The following is a 19,890-nucleotide window of genomic DNA, read 5'->3' as shown; positions in this document are numbered from 1 at the left end:
GTTGACGAACCGCAATCCATCCGGATTGGCCAGGACTGACTCTGCTCGTCAACGAGCAGATCTGGTGGACTGTATATATATGTGTAGGAACACAACCCTTATGGTTCGTGTTCAACCTCATCAATTAAGTTTGTCATTGGATCTCAACCGACCTTTGAGCTAGACAGATTGCCTGTACTACTCATTGTCATCCCAAGCCATCGTTAGGTGTTTCACCCAGGCGACTTACCCCCACTGTTCCAGAACCAGAGTTCATCCTTGAGAACCAATTGAATAGTGCTTATGAGCTTTGCTTAAAGTACAACTTCAACAGAGACCTCCCAACCTGACCCCCTAAAGTAACCCAAATTGAAGCCCAAACCATCTGTTGTTTACCACAATTAGTTGTCACTTCTGTGACTTTATTATGGTCCCACTTTTCCTCTGGAAGCCTGAACACCCACTCAGCATTGGCTCCTGAACCTCTTTGGACTGAACACTCATCACTAAACTTGACAACCTTCTATTTCCAGTTGAAGCCTGTGACCTCCCTGGCATGTTTAAGATGCCATTGAGCAACAGCAGTAGTAATCTTTGGTTGACGTTTTGCCCTGAAGTTCCAGAGTCCATCTTTGGCCAGGGTTCTGCAAATAGTGGTAGTGGAAACAGAGGGTCCCTGGTCAGAGGTGAGAAGCCAACCAAGTGCCTTCTGTATTTCCCTGTACTCAATTTTTGGACAATTTCAAACTAGGCAATGGAGATAATGTCTCTCTCAATGAGATATATGTGGAGGTTGACCAGGCCAAGGCTTAGATTGGTTGCTGCCAGTCATGTTGTACCGCTGGATTGTCTTCTGGATTGTGCAACGTGAACAGCTGAATTCTTCTGCCAGTTTCTTGGTAGTACAGCCTGTAATGGGCTAGGCCCATTGTTAGCGCCTCGGCAACAGCACAGGCCTCGGTACCTCCGAAGCGGACGTACAACCTCCGGTTACCTCCGGAGCGGGTCTGCAACCCCCGAAGCGGGAGTATTAGAATTCTGCAAGTCACGCTCTGGGACTTGCCCCTTATCAAATCCATCAAGTTCTACATCGCATATCGCCCTCAGCGGCTCGCCCCTTACACAGCCTGCCTCTGCCTTAGAGACAATACTATCCCTTTGGCAAACGGACAATTTACCACCTGGGATGCGATCTCCTGAAATTTCAGCTCCAAAAGCCCTCATTGTGGTTGTGCAGTAGTGGGTTGAAGTTGTGATGTTGATCATTGCATTTGTGGTGGTTGGGGTTTGGCCCGTGCGCTGCAAACAGATTAATGCCTTAGTACAGTAACTACGGAGTGAAGCTATACATAAGGAAATATCTACGTTGATGTTGTGTAGCTGTCAACATGTAGTCGTGCGACGTAGCAACCAATCAGCAGATAAGCGCCTATGCGGCCGACTGCAAGGAGACACCTCAACCGTGACAGTGTCACATTTCAAGACTTTGGGGGACGGGTTTCTCTTTGCGACCGCTCCCCACCCCCTCTTCTTTCTACATAAGCCCCTGTAAGCATTTCATAAGCTCATCCACCCATGTCACGGTTTGGGGTCTCTCCTTGTCACGGATTGGGGAGCTCCTGCCTGCCGTACTCCACCTGCCATGAGAGCGACTGCCACGTCACACTAGCGTCATTTACAGCTACCCACCTATATATACTGTTCGTAGCTTCACCCAATACAACCACAGTACAATACTCAACTTCTTCCTTTGCGTACAGTTCACCAACTCCAACAACCCATTAATCCTTTTGTTCGCTTTGAAAATTCTCAATTTCTCGGCTATACATCAGATATGGCGGACCAAACGCCATCTTGCGCCAACTGCAGGGAGACTGCTGCCGTTAAAGGACTTCAAAACCTCAAAGCTTGCACTAGATGTAAGACCACTCGGTACTGTGGTCGCGATTGCCAGAAGGCCGATTGGAAAGTGCACAAGAAAGTGTGCTCTAGGATCGCTACTGAGGCTTTTGCCAGAGCCAACACCGACCACACCAGTTCCTACTCAGCGCCTCGCTTGAGAAACCTCGAGCAGCATGTACCAAACCCATTCACGCGACTTGATCAAAACCTGTATCTACATGGTCGTCCAGAAACAGATGTATACAAGCTTCTCATCGACTCTTTTCGTATGCGCCAAGCGGACGATTTCGATTACGAGTACAAGACCACGCCGCCCAGCGTCTATACCGGCGCGCCTTCCAGCACCGAGCCCTTTCTTCAGTACCTCGCCAAAGCAACTACCCATCCATCTCTGTTGCCACCATGGTTTACGGACGACAAAGCTGGAAAATGCGCTACCTTTGGCAATAGTGGCGCATGGAGCGACCTGAGGAAGAAGGTGACGAAGCCGGAAATTATCCAACATTATGGGGATGAAAAGATGCCGATGCAGCTGCGCATGCTGGCGGAAGTAGTATATGGTACTGGTACAATGGGGCAAGACGGCTCAGGGATGCGAAAGCTTATGATGCAGGTGGAGAATGATGGTTCGGGGAAGGGTCAGGCTATGAGCCATATTGATATTAGCCGTTGAAGTTACGATACCACTAGGCAGAGGAAGTTGCGCGAAACACTTGGAAGCTTTCATGCCAACATTGCCACTTTGAGCGCGAACAGGAACCAGGCCGATGTGGCTATCTACTACAGAGATGGATAGGTCACAGCCCTACTTCTTATACAGCAGGCGACCCTGATCCAGGCAGCCCTATTCAAAACAACAGTCATCCTTGTCCATGTGCATTTGAGCAGTATCTACTGAACAATGATGAGCAAGTCCTGATGGGCATCGGCGGCGGCGGCGGTAGCAGTTAGCGTGCCCCTTTGCCAACTGAGCGGCAGTATTCCAAACGCGTATCTAGATGCATCAGCATGTCCGGCAGTAGAGCCACGCTGCCAGCAAGGCTTTACTGATAGGATACATAGGTGGCTGGCGGTTCGAGGAGGGTAAAGTTAGGGCTGTGATCAAGACCGGTAACGAAGAGCAGGGTAGGAAATGTGTCGCTTGCTCAGCGCCGTTTAGGCTTTCTAGCGGCGGTAATGCGTAGCGCCTGAAGGTTGGAAGTGAGCAACATCCACCAGGAATAGGCCAGCATCAAATCATGCCATAGGTATGGTATTAAGGCCGCGTTGTCGCACCGACGTGGGAAATATTCTTTGTTCTAGTATCGGTGGGTTTCAAAGTGTGCGGACCCCCCCTTGCCTATGGTACCGCATCAAGGCCTTACCCTAGTCACAAGAATACACAACACCTAATTGGCCAGCCAGCAGCAGGTGTTAGCAGTGAAGAAGTTGAAGAGTAGAGCTAGACGGTAACGTGACAATTGTTATGACGTCTGTGACGTGATAACTGATCTGTAGCTTCTGTGAGAGGCTGTGAAGGTATGGGTCAGGGTCTGCCCCACATTATATACCTTACACGTCACCCAAACCTCCAGCTTGGCTTCTTGCCAGGTGAATACTCCTGCAGGTACCCAATTGTGTACCAAATGTAGGGGGTGGTCCGCACATTTTGAAAATCATTCTATTGTGACAGTCTAAGACCACAAGGAGACCTCACCCGTTGTGAGAAAAGACTGACATCTCGTTGCAAGGGCTGTCAGGAGACTGGTTGGATTGAGAAGGGCCACACGGAAGATTGAAAATTTCTGAAAGACCCCGATTTACAAGGACTGCTTGTTTTAGTAAGGGGCAAGTTAAACACTCGCGTGCACTTTCCTCTTGCCATCCCGGGTCGTATCTAGGACCTTACGTCAGTTGTGGAAAGTCAACCTTTGCCTTTCTCCTCAACGTTAAGTCGCTACGTCTATGTTGATCCACACGTGTACTGTTGTAACAGAAGCTGAATTGGCTGGGAAACATTTGATAGACGACAACTCAAATCGTTCTGTTGACTGCTGTGTTGGTCGCACCTAGCTGTCTAGTCGAGACATATGAAGAACTGTTTACACAAATGACATGATATCCTGTTCTATGTTGAGGCTCTTCTGAACTACGAGCGTTACCTTGCGCAAGGTCTGCCATAGCCCAGGCTGTTATACGACCTAGCTGCAGGTTCCGATTCAGTAAGATAGTTGTGACCATATCTGTAACGACACAGGTAAGAGAGGACTCCGATATGGGTTCAAATCCGCTACGAGGTGTATGGGAGCACTGGGATAGATAGAACTAGGAGTAAACCTCTATTCCTATAGGTCTTGTACGAAAGGATACTCAAAAACTATCTACCATAACTATGTACACTGCCCTGCTTATATACCTAACAGCTCCATGTAGCTCGGGGGATACCGGTAGGTAGTAGGGTAGGGATCGGTTAGGAGTCGGATAGCAATCGTGTGAGTAGTATGAGGAAGAACGGTTGGTACGGTTCTTACAATATCTGCCGTTTTTTGTACAAAAATTGAAGAATCGGGAGCCTATTGCAAGATTATTTTCTTGCTTGGATCTACGGTCGTGTAGCCCTTCCTACCTGCGATCTTCGCACACACGAGTACCTTTGTGAATCAGTCACCATGGTAATAGTAGCTAGAAAACTGTCGAGTCGAAGTCACAGAAGCCTACGCAGCCGGGAAGGTAGCGGAGCGGGCATTGCAGAGAATGTCACGGTTGTAGTCTCCTTGCAGGCGGCCACATAGGCGCTTATCTGCTGATTGGTTGCTATGTCGCACGACTACATGTTGACAGCTACCGTGTCTGTGCGCGTGCCGACCGGATTCGCGTGCCGACCGCAATCAGTAAAACACACCTATATTTCAACACACAATATCTCAGCAACCATGACAGTTATCAAAGAAGCGCTTGAAGAGATTGAAAATTTGAAGCTAGGCAAAACACTTGTATACCAGCATATTGCAGATAAACATGGTGTTAATCGCACAACCTTGTTGCGGAAACACAAGCAGTGTAAGGGTATCTGTGACAGCGAGCTTAGTAACAATGGGGGGTGGTCTCATAAGATTAATTGCTACCGTTTTCCTGGCCATTGTGTGCCCGATTATCTATGCGCTCTCGTCCGTACCACGCTAGCGTCCCGATGGGTTAGCGCCATCGTCTCGACACGTGACAGCCTACTTCACTACAGCACCATAACCCCGTTACACAGAGCGCCACAAAAGTTTGAGTGAGAAACTTGTTCATATAGGTCTATAGACTACTCCACCAGAGATTCTCATGATAGTAACCATTGTGTGTGGCTCTACAGCCTCAATTTTGGATTGACAATTTTGGTGTTTCGGCGCATTGCGCGCACAGACACGGTAGTACAGTAGAATACTGAATAAGAATAACACAGTATATACTGATTCTACTGCTTCGCGCGGTTTCCCCCTGACCGACTGCCCTGCGCGGTTACACCTTCATTTACTGCAACTACTGCAACAGAAGGACCTCAACATCGTGCCCACATTGCCACTGTTACAGACAAAGTTCTGTATGAGCAGTACAAGACTGAGATTGAAGCGGAGTGTGCGGCAAACCCCATGTCCTGTAGGAAAGCTTCACAATGGGGGAAAGCTACTTACTTGAAGTTGAAACATCCATTGGGAGTTCAGAGTCTAGCACCCGTTCGACCGCAGCAAGTGCTTATAATGGATCAACAACGCCTACCAATAGCGGGGTCCTCCATGCGCCGGCATGTTTCACCAATGGCTACTCAGCCACTGGAACAGACTCAAGACTGCGAAGACGTCGAAGGCGCGAAGACATGGGCAAGACTGCCTGGTAAAGTTGGCCGCTACCGCTGTGCCCACCGAAATTCGAGTGCCTCGAAGGCACGTGCAACAGCATGATTGCTGCAAGAATGGCTTGACTTTCAGCGGAAAGAAGGCGTCTTCCGAATCAACGGTGAAGCGAGTCAAAGCAAAGAGCAAACAAAATTATGCTGGAGATGAAACCAAAGCTGCGAAAAAGGGCATTATATCATAGAAGCAGACGAACTTCAGAGCAAAAAAAGTCCAGTACAGGGCAACGAACAGTCAGCAAGCCACAACAAGCACGACTACCATAGGGCCTGTACAGCAACCAAGTCTCCCGACAGCTCTCATATCAAGCTACCAGTGGGCAGACCACGTTTTTAAGATCTATTCCTGGTCCATTGTCACAGCCATCCAGCACTATCCCATGTCATACCAAACAATGAGCCTACAGCACCTGCTGAACTTACTATCAAGTCGGTCTCCCAAGCTATGCGGCGATATCTTCGAGACGCTGAGCACCAAGAGAGACAGAGGCCAACAGAGCTTCAAGACTGGCCGCGCTTCGACGAATGATAGGATGCGTCTTTTCGTGAACATCAGGATCAGGGCCTAACGCCAGAAGGGAAGGAGATCCTTCAGCGGCCCGAGCCTTCAACGGAGCGGCGTACGATTCCTAGACAGGAACCAACAATCCCGTCGGAGGCTATTGTTACTATTGAGGAGCTTTCAGAGACTGCCGGTGATACGTTGATAAGCGACAATGGTCAGCCAGCACCTTCACTGCATCTCTTTATCTCAGGCTCCGCACCTTCCCATTTCCGGCTAGCGCCCACAGCTTCCTTCTGTGTAGATAAACACCACATCGGTAGCTATTAATACACCATGATTCTGCTCACATTCTTCCCTTTGACAACAATGATGCCGACTCAGTGTTCGGAAGCGATGAAGTACATGTCTCAGCTACCACAAAGCAACAGCGAGAAACTGCAGGAGTTTTCTTCTGTTCTTTTCTCCGAACTCATGCAATTGTAGCGTATGCTTCGAGCAAGCTTAGATGTAACCCAAAGATTTCATCAACAATGACCCGTCCCACTCGAAAGCGTTCAAGCGCTGAACAAGCGGGTCCTGAGCAGCGGCAGCGTGTTCATACAGAACGAGACGAGCCACTCGCGCTTAATTCAGCCGGAGAAAATCGTCCTGATATGAGAACACCATCCCCGACTGCTGGAGCAAAGCGAACAAGCACTGACTTAGCAACTAACGAAGAAGATGATCCAGAATTGACAATCGACGCTCGCGCAATTTATGAAGCAAATAAGCAAAAAAAAAAAAAGAATGGTACGACAAAGACTACTCATTGAGACTAGGTATACCCGAGTATAACAAGATCAAGCACAACAAAGGTAAATGATTTGTAAAACTTGCTACATGGCAGGAGCGCATGGACCTTGCTACATCGCCAAGGAAGAAATGCAACAATGGAACTGCTGTAAGCAAAGATGTGCATGCGAAACCACCACAATTCCGACCACACCAGATTCAATGGCTCAGAGATTTGGTAGTAGTACTAAAGTACCCATTCGAGAACATAGAAGATCACCAAATAATGTCAAATGGGCGATATGCTTGCGGGCATACTATCGCAATCCACCAGCTGATTGCTGCATAAACGGTGTAGGCGGACACGGAAGCGACAAGCAATCAAGAAAGCCATAGATAGGTAGAGAAAGACTGTGGAAAAGCTTATTGACGAGAAAAAACTTGACGACCGACATAAAACGTGGCTTGGACTGGTATACGCCGGCACTGAAGAAGAAGTACCAATCGCACCTCTACAGGGAACAGCAGCAAAAGAAAGCGGAGAAAGCGGAGAGGGTAAGGGAAGAACAGGAGTAGCAACAAAAGGCACGAGAACCTCGGGAGCAATCCACGATTGCAACTCTGCCGGTTCAGCAGCATCTAGCGCCAGCCATGGGCCAACACCACTCATCTGCTTGCTCAGCGCCAGCCCATGCCCCTCAGGCACCCGCCCCTAATCATGCACCGCGTCCCATTGCGCCGATCCGGCGCAGGAGCAGCTCCAGCGGCATTGTGACAAGTCAAGCTATCTTCCTGACCAATCTGGCACGCACCGATCCGCGTCAACTCAAAGCGCACGAAGCCCTCTACCATGACGCATATTATCGTGAGAATGCGAAAGAAACCCCCGACTTTGCTTTGCTTAAGAAGTGGTACTTAGCGTACTTTCTCAAACAGAAGGGACAGCCACTGAACACTGAGCAGCGAGTAATGCTGGAGAGCGGTGATCCCAGCGACAATGGTGGGAAGCGAGCTGGTACAGCGCAGTCGTTGGGTAGGGTAGATGAGTTGTTTGGTGAGTATTTCCAAGCTGCGAAAATAGAGAACGACGCGGAACGGACACGAAAAACGTCGCTACAGCCGATTGCACCAATAGAGGATGCAGACGTTCAGGCTTCGCAGGCCAATTCGCAGACACTGAGCCAGCATTTCCCGACACCGGTACTGCAGGCACAGTCGTTAACGCCAGCTAGCGCACAGCCTTTCAACGAATTTTTCGAAGAGACAGTTGCAGCACGAACAGTGAGCCTTGAGGAGAAAGCTGTGTCGAATATACGTTTTGAGATCTGGGATCGTGATACCATAGACAGCGGGCTCGATCGCATTCTGGCCACAGGGTCCATCTACCAAGCACAGTCTGCGACGCAAATAGCAGAGCCGGTACCCCAGGGGATGGCAGCGCTGCGGTCTGGAATTTCTTACCTGAGCTCGCTGCCGCAGTCATTGGCCACGGGCAATGAAGCTGTAGACGACGAGATGCAGAAGTTACTGGAGTATGCTTACCAGACAGATCGCACGACATTGCAAAATACTCCAGAAGACGAGCAACTCCTACGCCAGACCACTGAGGAGTCTAAGGCGGACTGGCAGCGGTATTGCGACTTCTACGCTGACAGAGAGTCACAGGCAGTAGACGCACCACCTATTGAAGATCCGATTGTCGGTGAGTTCGATTTCAGCGACCCACTTAGCGAAGAACAACTAGCAGCATTTGACTTTGAGGACCCTCCTGGGCAAGGGGTGTTCGCGCAGTCCGATGTTCGAATAGCTGCGGCGCATGCTGCGAATCTTGCTCGGCATTGATCAATGACGTAAACGCGCTAGACAGAGAAGACTGTCGTTCAAACACAGAGATTCGGAGGGGTCATATAAGGGCATTCAAATGAATGAGCAAACAAAAGCAAATGACATCCAATGGAGCGGAGCGCATGAGGTGTTGAGGAAACAAAGAGATAGACCTGAGAGAAGAACTGAGGAGATAAATGCAAGTGAACAATCTAAGAGGGAAGTACAACAACAAACGGTTTGGCCTGTGAGCATGAACAAAACGGCTTGAGAAGCTTGGTCTGGCGCAACGTAAGCAACGCTGTCAACACGTTACGCGGCCCGCGTTGTCACACTGAGAACAACTAGGGCTGAGCAGTCTAGACTTTGGTGATAGATGTTGCCGCTGACCATGCGGTCGCGAAGGATCAATACTTGACAGCCTCCACATGTTTGCAAGCAGGAATAATTCCTGTCCTCCTGCCGCGTCATCACATCTCGCTGTCCATTGCCCAGAACGAGTGCCGATATCGGAAGTTGCCCAGAAATCGCGCGACATTGTCACGAGATTGAGCTCAGCAGTCAGGCAGAAGTCGATCGCCCGATGACAGCACCCGAAACCGATAGTTCAGCAAGGAGGTGAGGTTGGTCGTTGATAGAAGGCCCCCGATGCTCCCCAGAAAGCGTTCACTAGCGAATTGGTCAAAGCGCGCATGTCGTGCAATGCTCCATCCGTCATCCTGCATCATATCTCTACCTCATCACCTGCATCTCGTCTCCTCACTTTGATAGGGCACTACGCAAGCTTTTGATAGAGAGCGTGCAGCACATTGCGGCATCTCCCTATCTATTGCACATCCCTTCACCCGTCACGTACGGACCTGCACGCCCAATCCGTACACCAACCTCAGGCGCGCATCACCCGATATCGCATCGCCATTGTCAGCTCTATACTTCGCGCGCACCCGAAAAGAAAAGACACCCGGTACTTGTGAGATTGTCGAATACGATTTGATCGCGCATAGCGGCCGATCAATAACGCTTTGAATCCAAGCTACCCGGAAGCTAGGCGCAGGTTGGAAGGTGTCACTGCCAACAGCTGCCGAGAACAAGTACCAAGCCAGACCGCGGTGCTGCCGAAACCCTACGGTACCACGTACTAGGGCACATGCTCTGGTGTTGTATTTGGGGTTGTGCGAATAGGATCGAGCAACACGACGACACGGAAGACTTTAGGCGCGCTGGTCTGGGGAAGCTGCTCTTATAGTGAAGTCGACTTTGCCACCGGGAGTAACTTTTGATCAAGGGATCTGCCTCCTGCTATGCGCCATCTCCACAGCAGCAGATACACCTCGGAAGCTGATATGGATACTGCACCTGCACCTACGCTGTTCTTGGCTTTGCCTGCCGAAATCGTTCAGCACATTCTCAGCTTCCTGTCACTCTCCGATTTACTCACAGTCAGTCTCGTTAACCACGCGCTGAACGAGCATTCACAGCAAGACACATTATGGCAGCCATTCGTGCAAGAACAAGTCCCAGGACACAACGTACCAAAGCCCAAGAACCTGACATGGAAGGAGCTGTTCCAACAACACCACCCCTACTGGTTCCTAGCCAAGAACAAGATCTGGTTCGCCGACACTGCACACACCGGTAAACTACTCGTCGCTCGGTATGACCATAGAATCAACGCAATCGAAGCCTACGCGCTAGTAGCCGAACGAAGGCAACCCGTAATGCAGATATGGGAATGGAACCCAGAAGTCATCATCCACACATTCCAGCCAAAAGTCCAACTAGACCTGGTCTCTCCCGTCATTCGACTCAATGGCAACTCCTACGAGCGCATCTACGGCCACCGGCTCCAACACGAAATCCACATGGACGTGCACCATGAGGCACCCTTGGTGTCCGCCGGCATTCACTCCAGACTGATGCTCACCCGCCCATGGCCGAAAGACATAACCACCAACGCGACTCCCGTCTGGCCGCCTCTTATCCTCCCCAGCGCAGACCGAACGCGGAATGATACGAGTCCGTCCGGTTTCCGCCATACCGCCAGCAAGCCAGCGAGGATGCATGAGCTCTCGACGTCCACGTTCAGGATAAGAAAGTGGATGGAATTCGCCTCACGGCCCAATGGGGTATCGATGCGCATCGGTGAGGATATAACCACGTTCGCCACACTGCGTGAGCACTGCTACACGCCCACGCCCCAGAAACCCTGGCAGGGAATCTGGTGCGGCGACTATGCCGGGCACGGATGCGAATTCCTCCTCGTCACACAGCCAGACGAATCTCCACCGCTCCCCGAGAGAGCGGAATGGGCGATGCGCGCCAGAGAGCGAGAGGGCAGTGTGAGCAGTGCGGGCAGTTGGAGTACCGCGCCCACGCACGCAGACACGTCTTCCTCACCCTCGGACGCGGGAGATATGTTCGAGACAGCGGATGATCTGGAAGACAGCGTGGCGACGCTGCAAGGCGCAGACATTGGGGATGACTACTCGATGATTGATTCCGAAGAACTTGCGACGGGTGATGACGAGTTGGTATGCCGCGGACGCATTGAGGCGATCAAGCTCACGGGGGATCCAAATATACCGCGCGGAGAGTACACGTTCATCGCTCCAGACATTGGTCCGAGTGGGTTGATACGCGTTGCGACCGAGGAGATGTTCAAGGGTGCGAGGATTGTTAAGAGCGTGGGGCATATTGCTGCTCGTGGTTTTAGAGAAGGTATGTGTGCGGGTGCTGGGTGAGAGTGCGCATGCTAACAGATGCAGACACGTACATGACTTCGCAACTCATACTCATCTCGCACGATCGACTGGCGCAGTACTGGGAGACTTTTGGCCATGTGTCGTTTTATCAGCGGGTGGACCTTGATGACTTTGTTGAAGTGTAAGCGCGAAAAGGGATGGGTTGAGCGAATAGCAACGCTCAAGTAATGGAGTGAAATAATCATCTGCACTCAACAACTGACGTCTCCACAAATAGGACATGAAAGATGGAGACAGTGTAAGAACAAACTGATAGTCTAGCTTGCACGCTTTGCCGCGCACATCTGGTATCTAAGCAAATCCACTGCCCAAGCGCCCGCCTTCTTTCCAAACGCCACGCTGATGCCCTAACCCATGATCCAAAGATGGCTGGAGCCATGTACTTCTTCGCCCCCCTCCCCACTCAGTCGAGATCGTCGTCGTTCTCAGCCTTCTCGTCGCCCTTACCGTGAGCAGCCTGCAACTCCTCCTCCTCGCTCTTCGTGCCCTCAGCCTTCGCCTGCTCCGTGGGCATGAGCTGGATGACAACAACGAAGAGTTCAGTGTTAGTCTCCTTGTTCTTGAGTGTATATCTGAGCGAGTGCGGTCTGGTTAGTAAGCGATCATGGTCAGCCTGCCTCCACATCCAAACAAGATTGCTTCATCTTCCTCGTATCCGGTGTCGACAGGAGAGAAGGAGAAGTAAGGGGATCACATACCTGAGTGGTTGCCCGTCCCAGTGCCCAATGATGCTGATGTTGGGCAGCCCGTACCCAATCTTGAGCGCAAACTCGTTGAAGTCCAGATACGGGTTGAAGAAATCGCACTTGTACTCTCGCCCAGCCTCGAAGGTAAAGTTCTTGCGGTTCGCTTCGGTAAGGAAGTACTTCTGCCGCTGCGACGAGCCGGCGGGGATGTGGTGTTCTTTCCTGACGTCCTCGCCCGTCCCGTCCGCGCCCTCGGTGTACACTACCGCCTCGCCCTCCTCGCCGGCATCGACGTTCTCATACGCGCCGTCGGCGGCGCCGGATGCGGCTTCGGCGCTGTCCTTCTTGTCGCCGATGCGCAGCACGTTTATGCTTGATAGCAGCGCGCCGTAGAGGTATGGTTCGTCGCCGTACACGTCGCCCTCGAGACCGGGATCAATCCACCACTTCACGATGCCGAATGCTTTGTCGAAGAGCGGCGGCAGGCGGTCGCGGATTGGGTGCTCGAAGTCGTTTCCAAACACGAGTTTGTCGCCGGCGATATCCTGTTTAGGGACGAAGGAGAATGATATCGAGTAGCGGTCGTAGGGGTGCTGGGGTGTGGAGAAGTAAGGCGAGGTGGAGGGCGAGCCTTTGGGGAGGCCTATCGAGGGTGTCAGCTAGGGCTATGAGGTAAGCAACGCGAGACATACCGCGGTAGTCCTTGACGCGCATATGGATTTGCGCATCGATCAGGTCGGAGGAGATGTGCACCGGCTTCTCGGTGTTGACGGGCACATCTTGGTGCTTTGATTGGTCGTAGGTGGAGCCGGCGGTTACCCGCAGCTCATACTGTTCGTGCAGAGGGGCCATGGTAAATCTAGGGTATCACAGAAGGCGGTATGCAAGAAAGAGAGAGATGATGTCGCAAAAGCTTGTATTTAGAAGGTCAACAAAAGGCGGGACGTTTTCGCAGGCGACACTAGTCGGCGTAGAAATGACGTGCGGTCGCGTTTTTTCGACAAGGGTCTCGAGGCTAGCGCGGGGAAGGCGAGATCTACGGCCTGCATCATGAGCTTATCTGGCTTCCTTCAACATGGTCTCGTGTCGGTCGTGTATTGGAGGGACGTCGGCATTATAACCGCCTGGGTCGTGCAGACGGCCTGGGACAGGAACCAGTGGCTGCTGCCTGACTGTGCCAGACCTGCGCGTCTTCGTGTATGGTGCTAATCGTTTTCGCTATGTCTTGGTCTTGCAGTCTTCGTTGAGCTTGTCGAGGCGCCAAATTTGGTGGAGGTAATAAATCAACTAGGAATGTTGGAGATGTATTGCAAGTCTTCCAAGTGCCCAGTTTCCGCATTCAGCCTTGTAGTCTGCGCTCCTACCAGAGATCCGTAATACTGGGCTAGAAACCCTACACACCCCCAGCAACTGCGCCAGAGAATGCAGGCCAAGCACAAAACTTCTCCAGACACCTCTCTTCGGGCTCTCGTACGCGCCCGCCCCCTTCTCGTCCAAGTCCGGATGCCACCCCTTCTCTGTGTTAACATTCTTCCTCCTTTCCGTCGACTTATCCTGGTCACAGCTCATCGCAGCTCGCATATCCTACACCGTGCCGTTGAAGGTGCAGCAGTAATAGCAACTCTCTGATGCTGGGCAGCCGTTGTAGTTGGAAACGGAGCCGTGTGAAGGGCAGCAGGACTCAATGACGGATGTGAAGTTGGAGATGGGGCCGATGGCGACGTAGGGAGTGTTTGGAGGCTGGGTACTGATTCGGGCACTGAGGCTGATGCCGTACGCAGTACAGGGGTCTGTTGCGTTGGTCCAGTTATTCATTGTGATTTCGGTCGGCTGGGTTGGTGTCGTGGAAGGAGGTGTGTTGAGGAAGTTTGTGGTTGGGATACACAGTGACAATGCCTTGTTCAGCGCATGGCGAGCAGGAACATGCAAGTACTACCTCATAGTTGTATCGCTTCACGACAGGTGGATACTGACGTAGAAAGACGGCCACCGTACTGTCCATCGATACATTGGAAGGTCCATCGTGAGTGTTGTTGTGACTAGTTCACCTTGATTGGAGGTAGTTGGTGTTGTAAAACACAGCCTTGTGGGGCGCGTTGGTGGCCGACATCATTTGCGTTGGCGTCGCTGTCGAGAGCCGAACCGCAGAGCCTCACAACGGTGTCACTCGAGTCCGCAGTGTTGGCAGGCGGGTTTGTTGCAGCAATACTGGATTCGAATGAAAAGGTGGTGTAAAAAGGGCCATCTTGTAGACACACTAGTTCGAATTGAGCAAGGCTTAACAGCAGGAATATCAGCAAACTTGGGTATTATTTGCTTCGCTGTAGATTCGAAGACCGAATCGAGACGCGGAGGTGAACAGAGAAAAGAAGGAGACTTTGAGAAGTTTGGAAACCGCAGGAAACTTTAGGGTATTCAAACTCTTGACCTTACGTTACATGGTATCTACGATCTACAGTCTACACTTTTATATCTAACCTTGCGCTGGACAGTTTACAGCCTCTTGCAAATGTCTTCAATGATCTCGTTGGTCTTGGCCTTACCGCCGAGGTCGGGCGAGAGAAGCTTGCCTTCCTCGAGGCAGGCATCGACAGCGGCGTAGATGGCAGCAGCGGCCTTCTCCTCGCCCTGGAACTCGAGCATGAGCGCCGTCGATCGAATAGTGGCAATGGGGTTGGCGATGCCCTGACCTTCGATGTCTGGCGCGGAGCCGTGGCATGGCTCACCGATGACGAAGTCCTTTCCGACGTTGGCGGAGGGAACGAGACCAAGGGAGCCGACAAGTGCAGCAGCGCCGTCAGACAATATGTCTCCGTACAGGTTGGGTGCGACGATCACATCGTAGTCCTGGGGCTGGCGGAAGAGCTTGTAGACCATCGAGTCGACGATCTGCTCCTCGACGTTGACGAGCTGGTACTTCTGGTCAGCGAGCGCCTTGCGGGCGGTTTCGCGGAAGAGACCGTCGGTTTGCGACAGGACGTTGGACTTGTGGGTGATGGTGACCAAGGGGCGGGAGTGGATGGAAGAAGCGCCAGCATCGCGGACGCGCTGGCGGCGGAGAGCGATGTCACCGGCCATGGCGGAGATGTTGTACGACGCGGTCTCGGAGATGCGCTTGATCGCCTCGGCGATCTTGCTGCCATCAGGCGCAGCGTACGTCTTCTCCTCCTTGACGTACAGGTCCTCGGTGTTCTCGCGAACAATGACGAGGTCGACAGGAGACTTGGCGCTGGCAACAGACTTGACGGGACGCACGTTGGCGTACAGCTGCAGGCGCTTGCGGAGGGCGACGATGGGGGAGGAGTAGCCCTTGGTCGCTACGGTGGGCGAGGAGACAGCGCCGAAGAGAGCGCCATCGCAGTCCGACTTAAGGGCCGCAACGGTGTCTTCAGGAAGGGCAACACCCTGTTTCTGGAAAGTGTCCCAGCCGGCTTCGTGGTGCGAGAAGCTGAACTTCAGACCGAACGAGGAAGGAAGAGCCTCGAGGATGCGGCGGCCGGCGGGGATGACTTCGCGGCCAATGCCGTCACCGGGGATGAGGCCTGGAGAGTCAATTAGCTCCTAGAGTGTATATACAGTTTATTGAAGATGTGTGTACCAATTCTCAGCGTGCGGGCGGCCATTGTGAAGCTGTGGTTTGATGCTGGAGCTGTGACACTTTCGAAAGTTTTGGGAAGTTGCGTTCGCCGAGGACCGGAGCTTTGACGCGGCAAGTCGAAACGAGCTACTCCACGGGGTTGATGCTTCCTTCCCCACAACACCAATGTGCCTACGGAGTACATCAGTCATCGAGCTATGTCTTCTCAGAGCTCTTTACATTGTGACTCAGATCTGCCTGGAATACTCGAATGTGAATAGCGGCAAGTCTGTAAGCGAATGCACTGAGGTTTCTGGTCAAGACTCAGAGAAAGATTAGATCTCTCGGCGTGAGCTTAGTACGGCGTTAAAGATGGTGAATTGCCAAATCATTAGGAAGGATAACGATAGATTGAAGGTTCTCGTCTTACACGGCTGCATGTGACAGCGGTGAATATTTATTGGCCCTGCAGTGCTTCTGCATTCATGTGAACGGAGCTAATCATATACAGGTCCTACTTTCGTCTGTTGGCATTCGAGGCTAGTCGAATACACCTCCGACTTGGCTGCGACATCTGCATGTACGATCCTAGTGGACTACCCGTAAAGGACTACGTTCAGCACTCGCACCCCAGGGTGCTGGAATCGTGAGACTTCTGCATAAGTCCCGATTAACATGGAAATCTTGTCAGTGACTCAGAGCAACCTGCCCTGTATGCTTTGCACTTGACTAACAAGCTTGTTCTTCACAGACCGCAGTGGTTTAAGAATCAGATAGATTGGATATCACTCTAAGGGCGAACGTTAGCGATCGCACAAGTTTCCAGCGGATCCCAATCGTTTGACACTGTAAACTCCCTGCGCATCCTCAGTCGATGGATGCGCATGTTCACTATCCCGAATCAACACTCGATACCCATGGCTTATACACAGTTCACAGATGAGAATGCGAACGATGGAGGAAGTAGGCTCATGCCAAGCGGGAATATAGACAGGCTCGTTCACTGTATGGAAAATTTCGTCAAGTAAACGTTAGTCATGCGGCCGCACTTCGATCTTTTCGGCGATCGGTACAGCGAGAGAGAGGAGAAGAGGACCAAGGCAAAGAATGTGTGGCGGCGTGGGCCGCTATAGAATACTGATAGCTACGGTAAACGCTAACGTAGGACTATCAGGTTGATGGAATACTGCGCTGAATTGCTATCTAGCTGGAAGTTGATGACTAGATACCTGACCTCAGGCCAGTAACCTGTCACACACTAGACTAGGGTAGTCTGTTAGGGGTACAGTCAGACCTTGTACGGACCAACCAATACCGCAACAGAAAGCAAGATCGTCGGATATCAACAACGGTGTCTCTGCGAAGCACATGTGATCGGCAAGGATTCTTATGCTTCGCAATTCCCGGTGTTTATTGATGAGAGGATATGTCACGGTTCAGGGCGCTCTTGCCTGTCGAACCTCACCTGCCATGAGATTGACTGCCACGTCACACTAGCGTTGTTTACAGCTACTCACCTATACATACTGTCCGTAGCTTCACCCAATACAACCTCAGTTCAATCCCTCAATATTTCCGCACATGCGTACTGATCACTCACGATCCTAAACAGGATATGAAGATGTAGGTTGACTGATCTTGTTGATGCTACTGTGAAGGAAACAGACTCTATATATTGCGCAGCTATGCGCAGGTACTGACGTAATGAGCTGGCCAATGAGATGCGCGATAGCTCCGTCGGACACTTATGCCACCACTGGGGCGTACATAGTTCGTTACGGTACAACTGGCCATCACCGAACAAAAAGCATGTACGCTAGTGAACTAAGCATAAAACAATTTAGTTAGACAAAGTGCCCATGGACCTCTTTTTTCGAGTTCATTCAAGAGAAGTGCTGGAGATGGTGTGCAGATGTATGTGGCAGAGGCGGTTTGGGGCGCTTACCAAGCTGTGGTGATCCTTGCGTCCCCAAAGTGACATGCTGCGGCGAGTGGGTGACATGCTGCAAACACAACTCATAAATTGGTGTCCGCAGCCTCGCAAGGGCTCATACCACTCCCTTTCATAACATTCGGATTGTGCAAGAAAGATGGCCTCTCCACTAACAGATCCGTCATCCGTAATGATTAACGAATTCGATAATATAGGCGACCACAATAGCAGAAGAGAGGAAGCTCCTCCGGACGGCGGTTATGGCTGGTTGTGCGTAGCCGCGTGCTTCACGATCAACTGCTTTACCTGGGGCACAGTTTCGGTAGGCCTACGCTGTTAGGATCCGCTCCTGACAGTATCATCCCGATAATTTCATGCTCTGTTTGACAATGGCCCATGAGAGGTGCTCTTTTTGAATCGTTAGTGCTTGTACTGACTCGCTCGTTCAGGCATATGGCATCTACCTCTCACATTATCTGGCCGAAGAAACCTTTCCTGAAGCATCAACATGGGATTATGCTTTCGTTGGCGGCTTCAACTTCTCAATCGCTATGCTCATAGCACCCATCGTAACCTTCCTAACGCGGAAGTTTGGAATACACAAGACAATGATTACAGGCCTAGTATTTCAATGTGGGGGTTTTACTGCAGCTTCTTTCGCAACTCGGATATGGCAGTTGCATGTCTCCCAAGGCATTCTCATCGGCTGTGGTATTGGCTTCCTATATATTCCCAGCTTACCTGTCCTGTCTCAATGGTTTGTCCGGAGGCGCAGCCTGGCCAATGGAATTAGTGCTGCAGGCTCTGGCGTTGGCGGCGCTGTCTTCACGTGGGGTACAGAAGCTATCATTCAACGTTTCAATATTGGTTGGGCTTTACGCATTACCGGTATCATCGCACTCACCGCCAACCTCGCCGCAACAACAGTACTACGGGATCGAAATCATGTGATCCGACCATCTCAGCTTGGATTCGACACCAAACTTCTCCGGCGATACGACGTGATACTGCTGCTTGCCTGGGCCTTTATCAGCATGCTAGGATATGTTATTCTACTCTTCTCCTTGTCCGACTTTGCCTTGTCCATAGGTCTTTCTAGAGCCCAGGCTACCGATGTGATTGGACTTCTGAATGTTGGCACGGCAGTTGGGCGACCGGTTATTGGTACACTTAGCGACAGATGGAGCCGAATTGACACAGCAGGTATTCTAACCTTACTGTGTGGTCTATCATGTTTTGCTTTCTGGCTACCTGCTACGACTTTTGGACTCACTGTCTTCTTTGCAATCATTTGTGGGGCTATCGTAGGAGTCTTTTGGATGGTATGTTGGCTGCCCCGACTCCTTCTATCTTTGTACGGCCCACACGCTTACACTGTTACCCGTAGACTATAGGTCCGCTTTGTGTTGAGGTTGCCGGGGTCGAGAACTTGCAGTCACTATTGTCTCTGTCATGGGTGGCAGTGATCATACCAGCAACTGGTAGGTCTTCTGTTTGTTCCGATGTCACTTAGGCCTAATTGATAATATTCTGTAGTATCTGAGGGCATTGCATTAAAACTTCGACGGTCTTCTTCGTCCAGAGAATATCTCTACACCCAAGTCCTTGCCGGTATTTCTTATATAGTCGCAAGCGGGTTCATGTTCCAACTCCGCAGAGTACAGAGTCGCAAGACACAAAACCATCCGGCGTAAGGCACTTGCCCAATGTTCTCTGTTATCATGGTAAGCTCAATGCGGAGTTATGTCACACTATGGGTGACCTGGTGCAACGATATATCAAAGGCATTGTTGTCTAAAATTGTTCCAAGGCCCATTCATCTAAGCATATAACAATACAAGGAGAGGACGTCCCTAACCTTAAGGAGTTGCAATACAATCTGCTCTCCACGATCTTAATGCTAGAATTTTGACAAGCCAGCGACAGCTGCTAGCGCGTACAGCATTGCTCGTGCAACGCTACAGAGCCTACTGAAAGGTTAACTGTGGAAGGGTTGAGATGTTGATTGATTCTTTTTAGCTATGGGCTAGAATCGATCGAGTCTATATAGTGTTGGGGAAGCAAACTGAGCTAACAA

At 51.2% G+C, this 19,890-nt stretch overlaps 7 protein-coding genes across 7 annotated transcripts; 4 read left to right on the top strand and 3 right to left on the bottom strand.

The window, feature by feature from the left end:
- Positions 1-1,813: 1,813 nt before the first annotated feature.
- On the top strand, positions 1,814-2,554 carry BU25DRAFT_354671 (uncharacterized protein; the record flags this gene model as incomplete). The annotated part of the gene is made up of 1 exon (XM_033703521.1): positions 1,814-2,554. One exon carries the CDS (start codon positions 1,814-1,816, stop codon positions 2,552-2,554), a length of 741 nt encoding a protein of 246 aa, XP_033555527.1.
- Positions 2,555-7,682: 5,128 nt separating this feature from the next.
- On the top strand, positions 7,683-8,873 carry BU25DRAFT_463813 (uncharacterized protein; the record flags this gene model as incomplete). Its single annotated transcript, XM_033710632.1, has 1 exon — positions 7,683-8,873. One exon carries the CDS (start codon positions 7,683-7,685, stop codon positions 8,871-8,873), a length of 1,191 nt encoding a protein of 396 aa, XP_033555526.1.
- Positions 8,874-8,910: 37 nt separating this feature from the next.
- Positions 8,911-9,232, bottom strand: BU25DRAFT_240359 (uncharacterized protein). The gene has a single exon (XM_033701518.1). The coding sequence runs from the start codon at positions 9,108-9,110 to the stop codon at positions 8,949-8,951; it is 162 nt and encodes a 53-aa protein (XP_033555525.1). The 5' UTR covers positions 9,111-9,232; the 3' UTR covers positions 8,911-8,948.
- Positions 9,233-10,198: 966 nt separating this feature from the next.
- BU25DRAFT_483155 (uncharacterized protein) lies at positions 10,199-12,126 on the top strand (the record flags this gene model as incomplete). The annotated part of the gene is made up of 2 exons (XM_033711163.1): positions 10,199-11,573; positions 11,615-12,126. The coding sequence occupies 2 exons, from the start codon at positions 10,199-10,201 to the stop codon at positions 11,740-11,742; spliced, it is 1,503 nt and encodes a 500-aa protein (XP_033555524.1). The 3' UTR covers positions 11,743-12,126.
- On the bottom strand, positions 11,852-13,239 carry BU25DRAFT_495870 (DUF1769-domain-containing protein). The gene is made up of 3 exons (XM_033711890.1): positions 12,996-13,239; positions 12,316-12,946; positions 11,852-12,204 (listed from the first exon to the last, which is right to left on the bottom strand). The coding sequence occupies exons 1-3, from the start codon at positions 13,153-13,155 to the stop codon at positions 12,021-12,023; spliced, it is 975 nt and encodes a 324-aa protein (XP_033555523.1). The 5' UTR covers positions 13,156-13,239; the 3' UTR covers positions 11,852-12,020.
- Positions 13,240-14,712: 1,473 nt separating this feature from the next.
- BU25DRAFT_404722 (Isocitrate/isopropylmalate dehydrogenase) lies at positions 14,713-15,934 on the bottom strand. The gene is made up of 2 exons (XM_033705131.1): positions 15,902-15,934; positions 14,713-15,845 (listed from the first exon to the last, which is right to left on the bottom strand). Exons 1-2 carry the CDS (start codon positions 15,924-15,926, stop codon positions 14,797-14,799), a joined length of 1,074 nt encoding a protein of 357 aa, XP_033555522.1. The 5' UTR covers positions 15,927-15,934; the 3' UTR covers positions 14,713-14,796.
- A 2,069-nt stretch (positions 15,935-18,003) lies between these two features.
- Positions 18,004-19,507, top strand: BU25DRAFT_483142 (MFS general substrate transporter; the record flags this gene model as incomplete). The annotated part of the gene is made up of 4 exons (XM_033711162.1): positions 18,004-18,135; positions 18,263-19,135; positions 19,201-19,294; positions 19,440-19,507. 4 exons carry the CDS (start codon positions 18,004-18,006, stop codon positions 19,505-19,507), a joined length of 1,167 nt encoding a protein of 388 aa, XP_033555521.1.
- Between the last annotated feature and the right edge of the window lie 383 nt (positions 19,508-19,890).

The sequence above is a fragment of the Macroventuria anomochaeta genome, assembly GCF_010093625.1.
Source record: "Macroventuria anomochaeta strain CBS 525.71 unplaced genomic scaffold BU25scaffold_57, whole genome shotgun sequence".
NCBI classification, from domain to species: domain Eukaryota; kingdom Fungi; phylum Ascomycota; class Dothideomycetes; order Pleosporales; family Didymellaceae; genus Macroventuria; species Macroventuria anomochaeta.
Note: the sequence above shows the minus strand (reverse complement) of the source record. Positions and strands in the feature narration are given on the sequence as shown.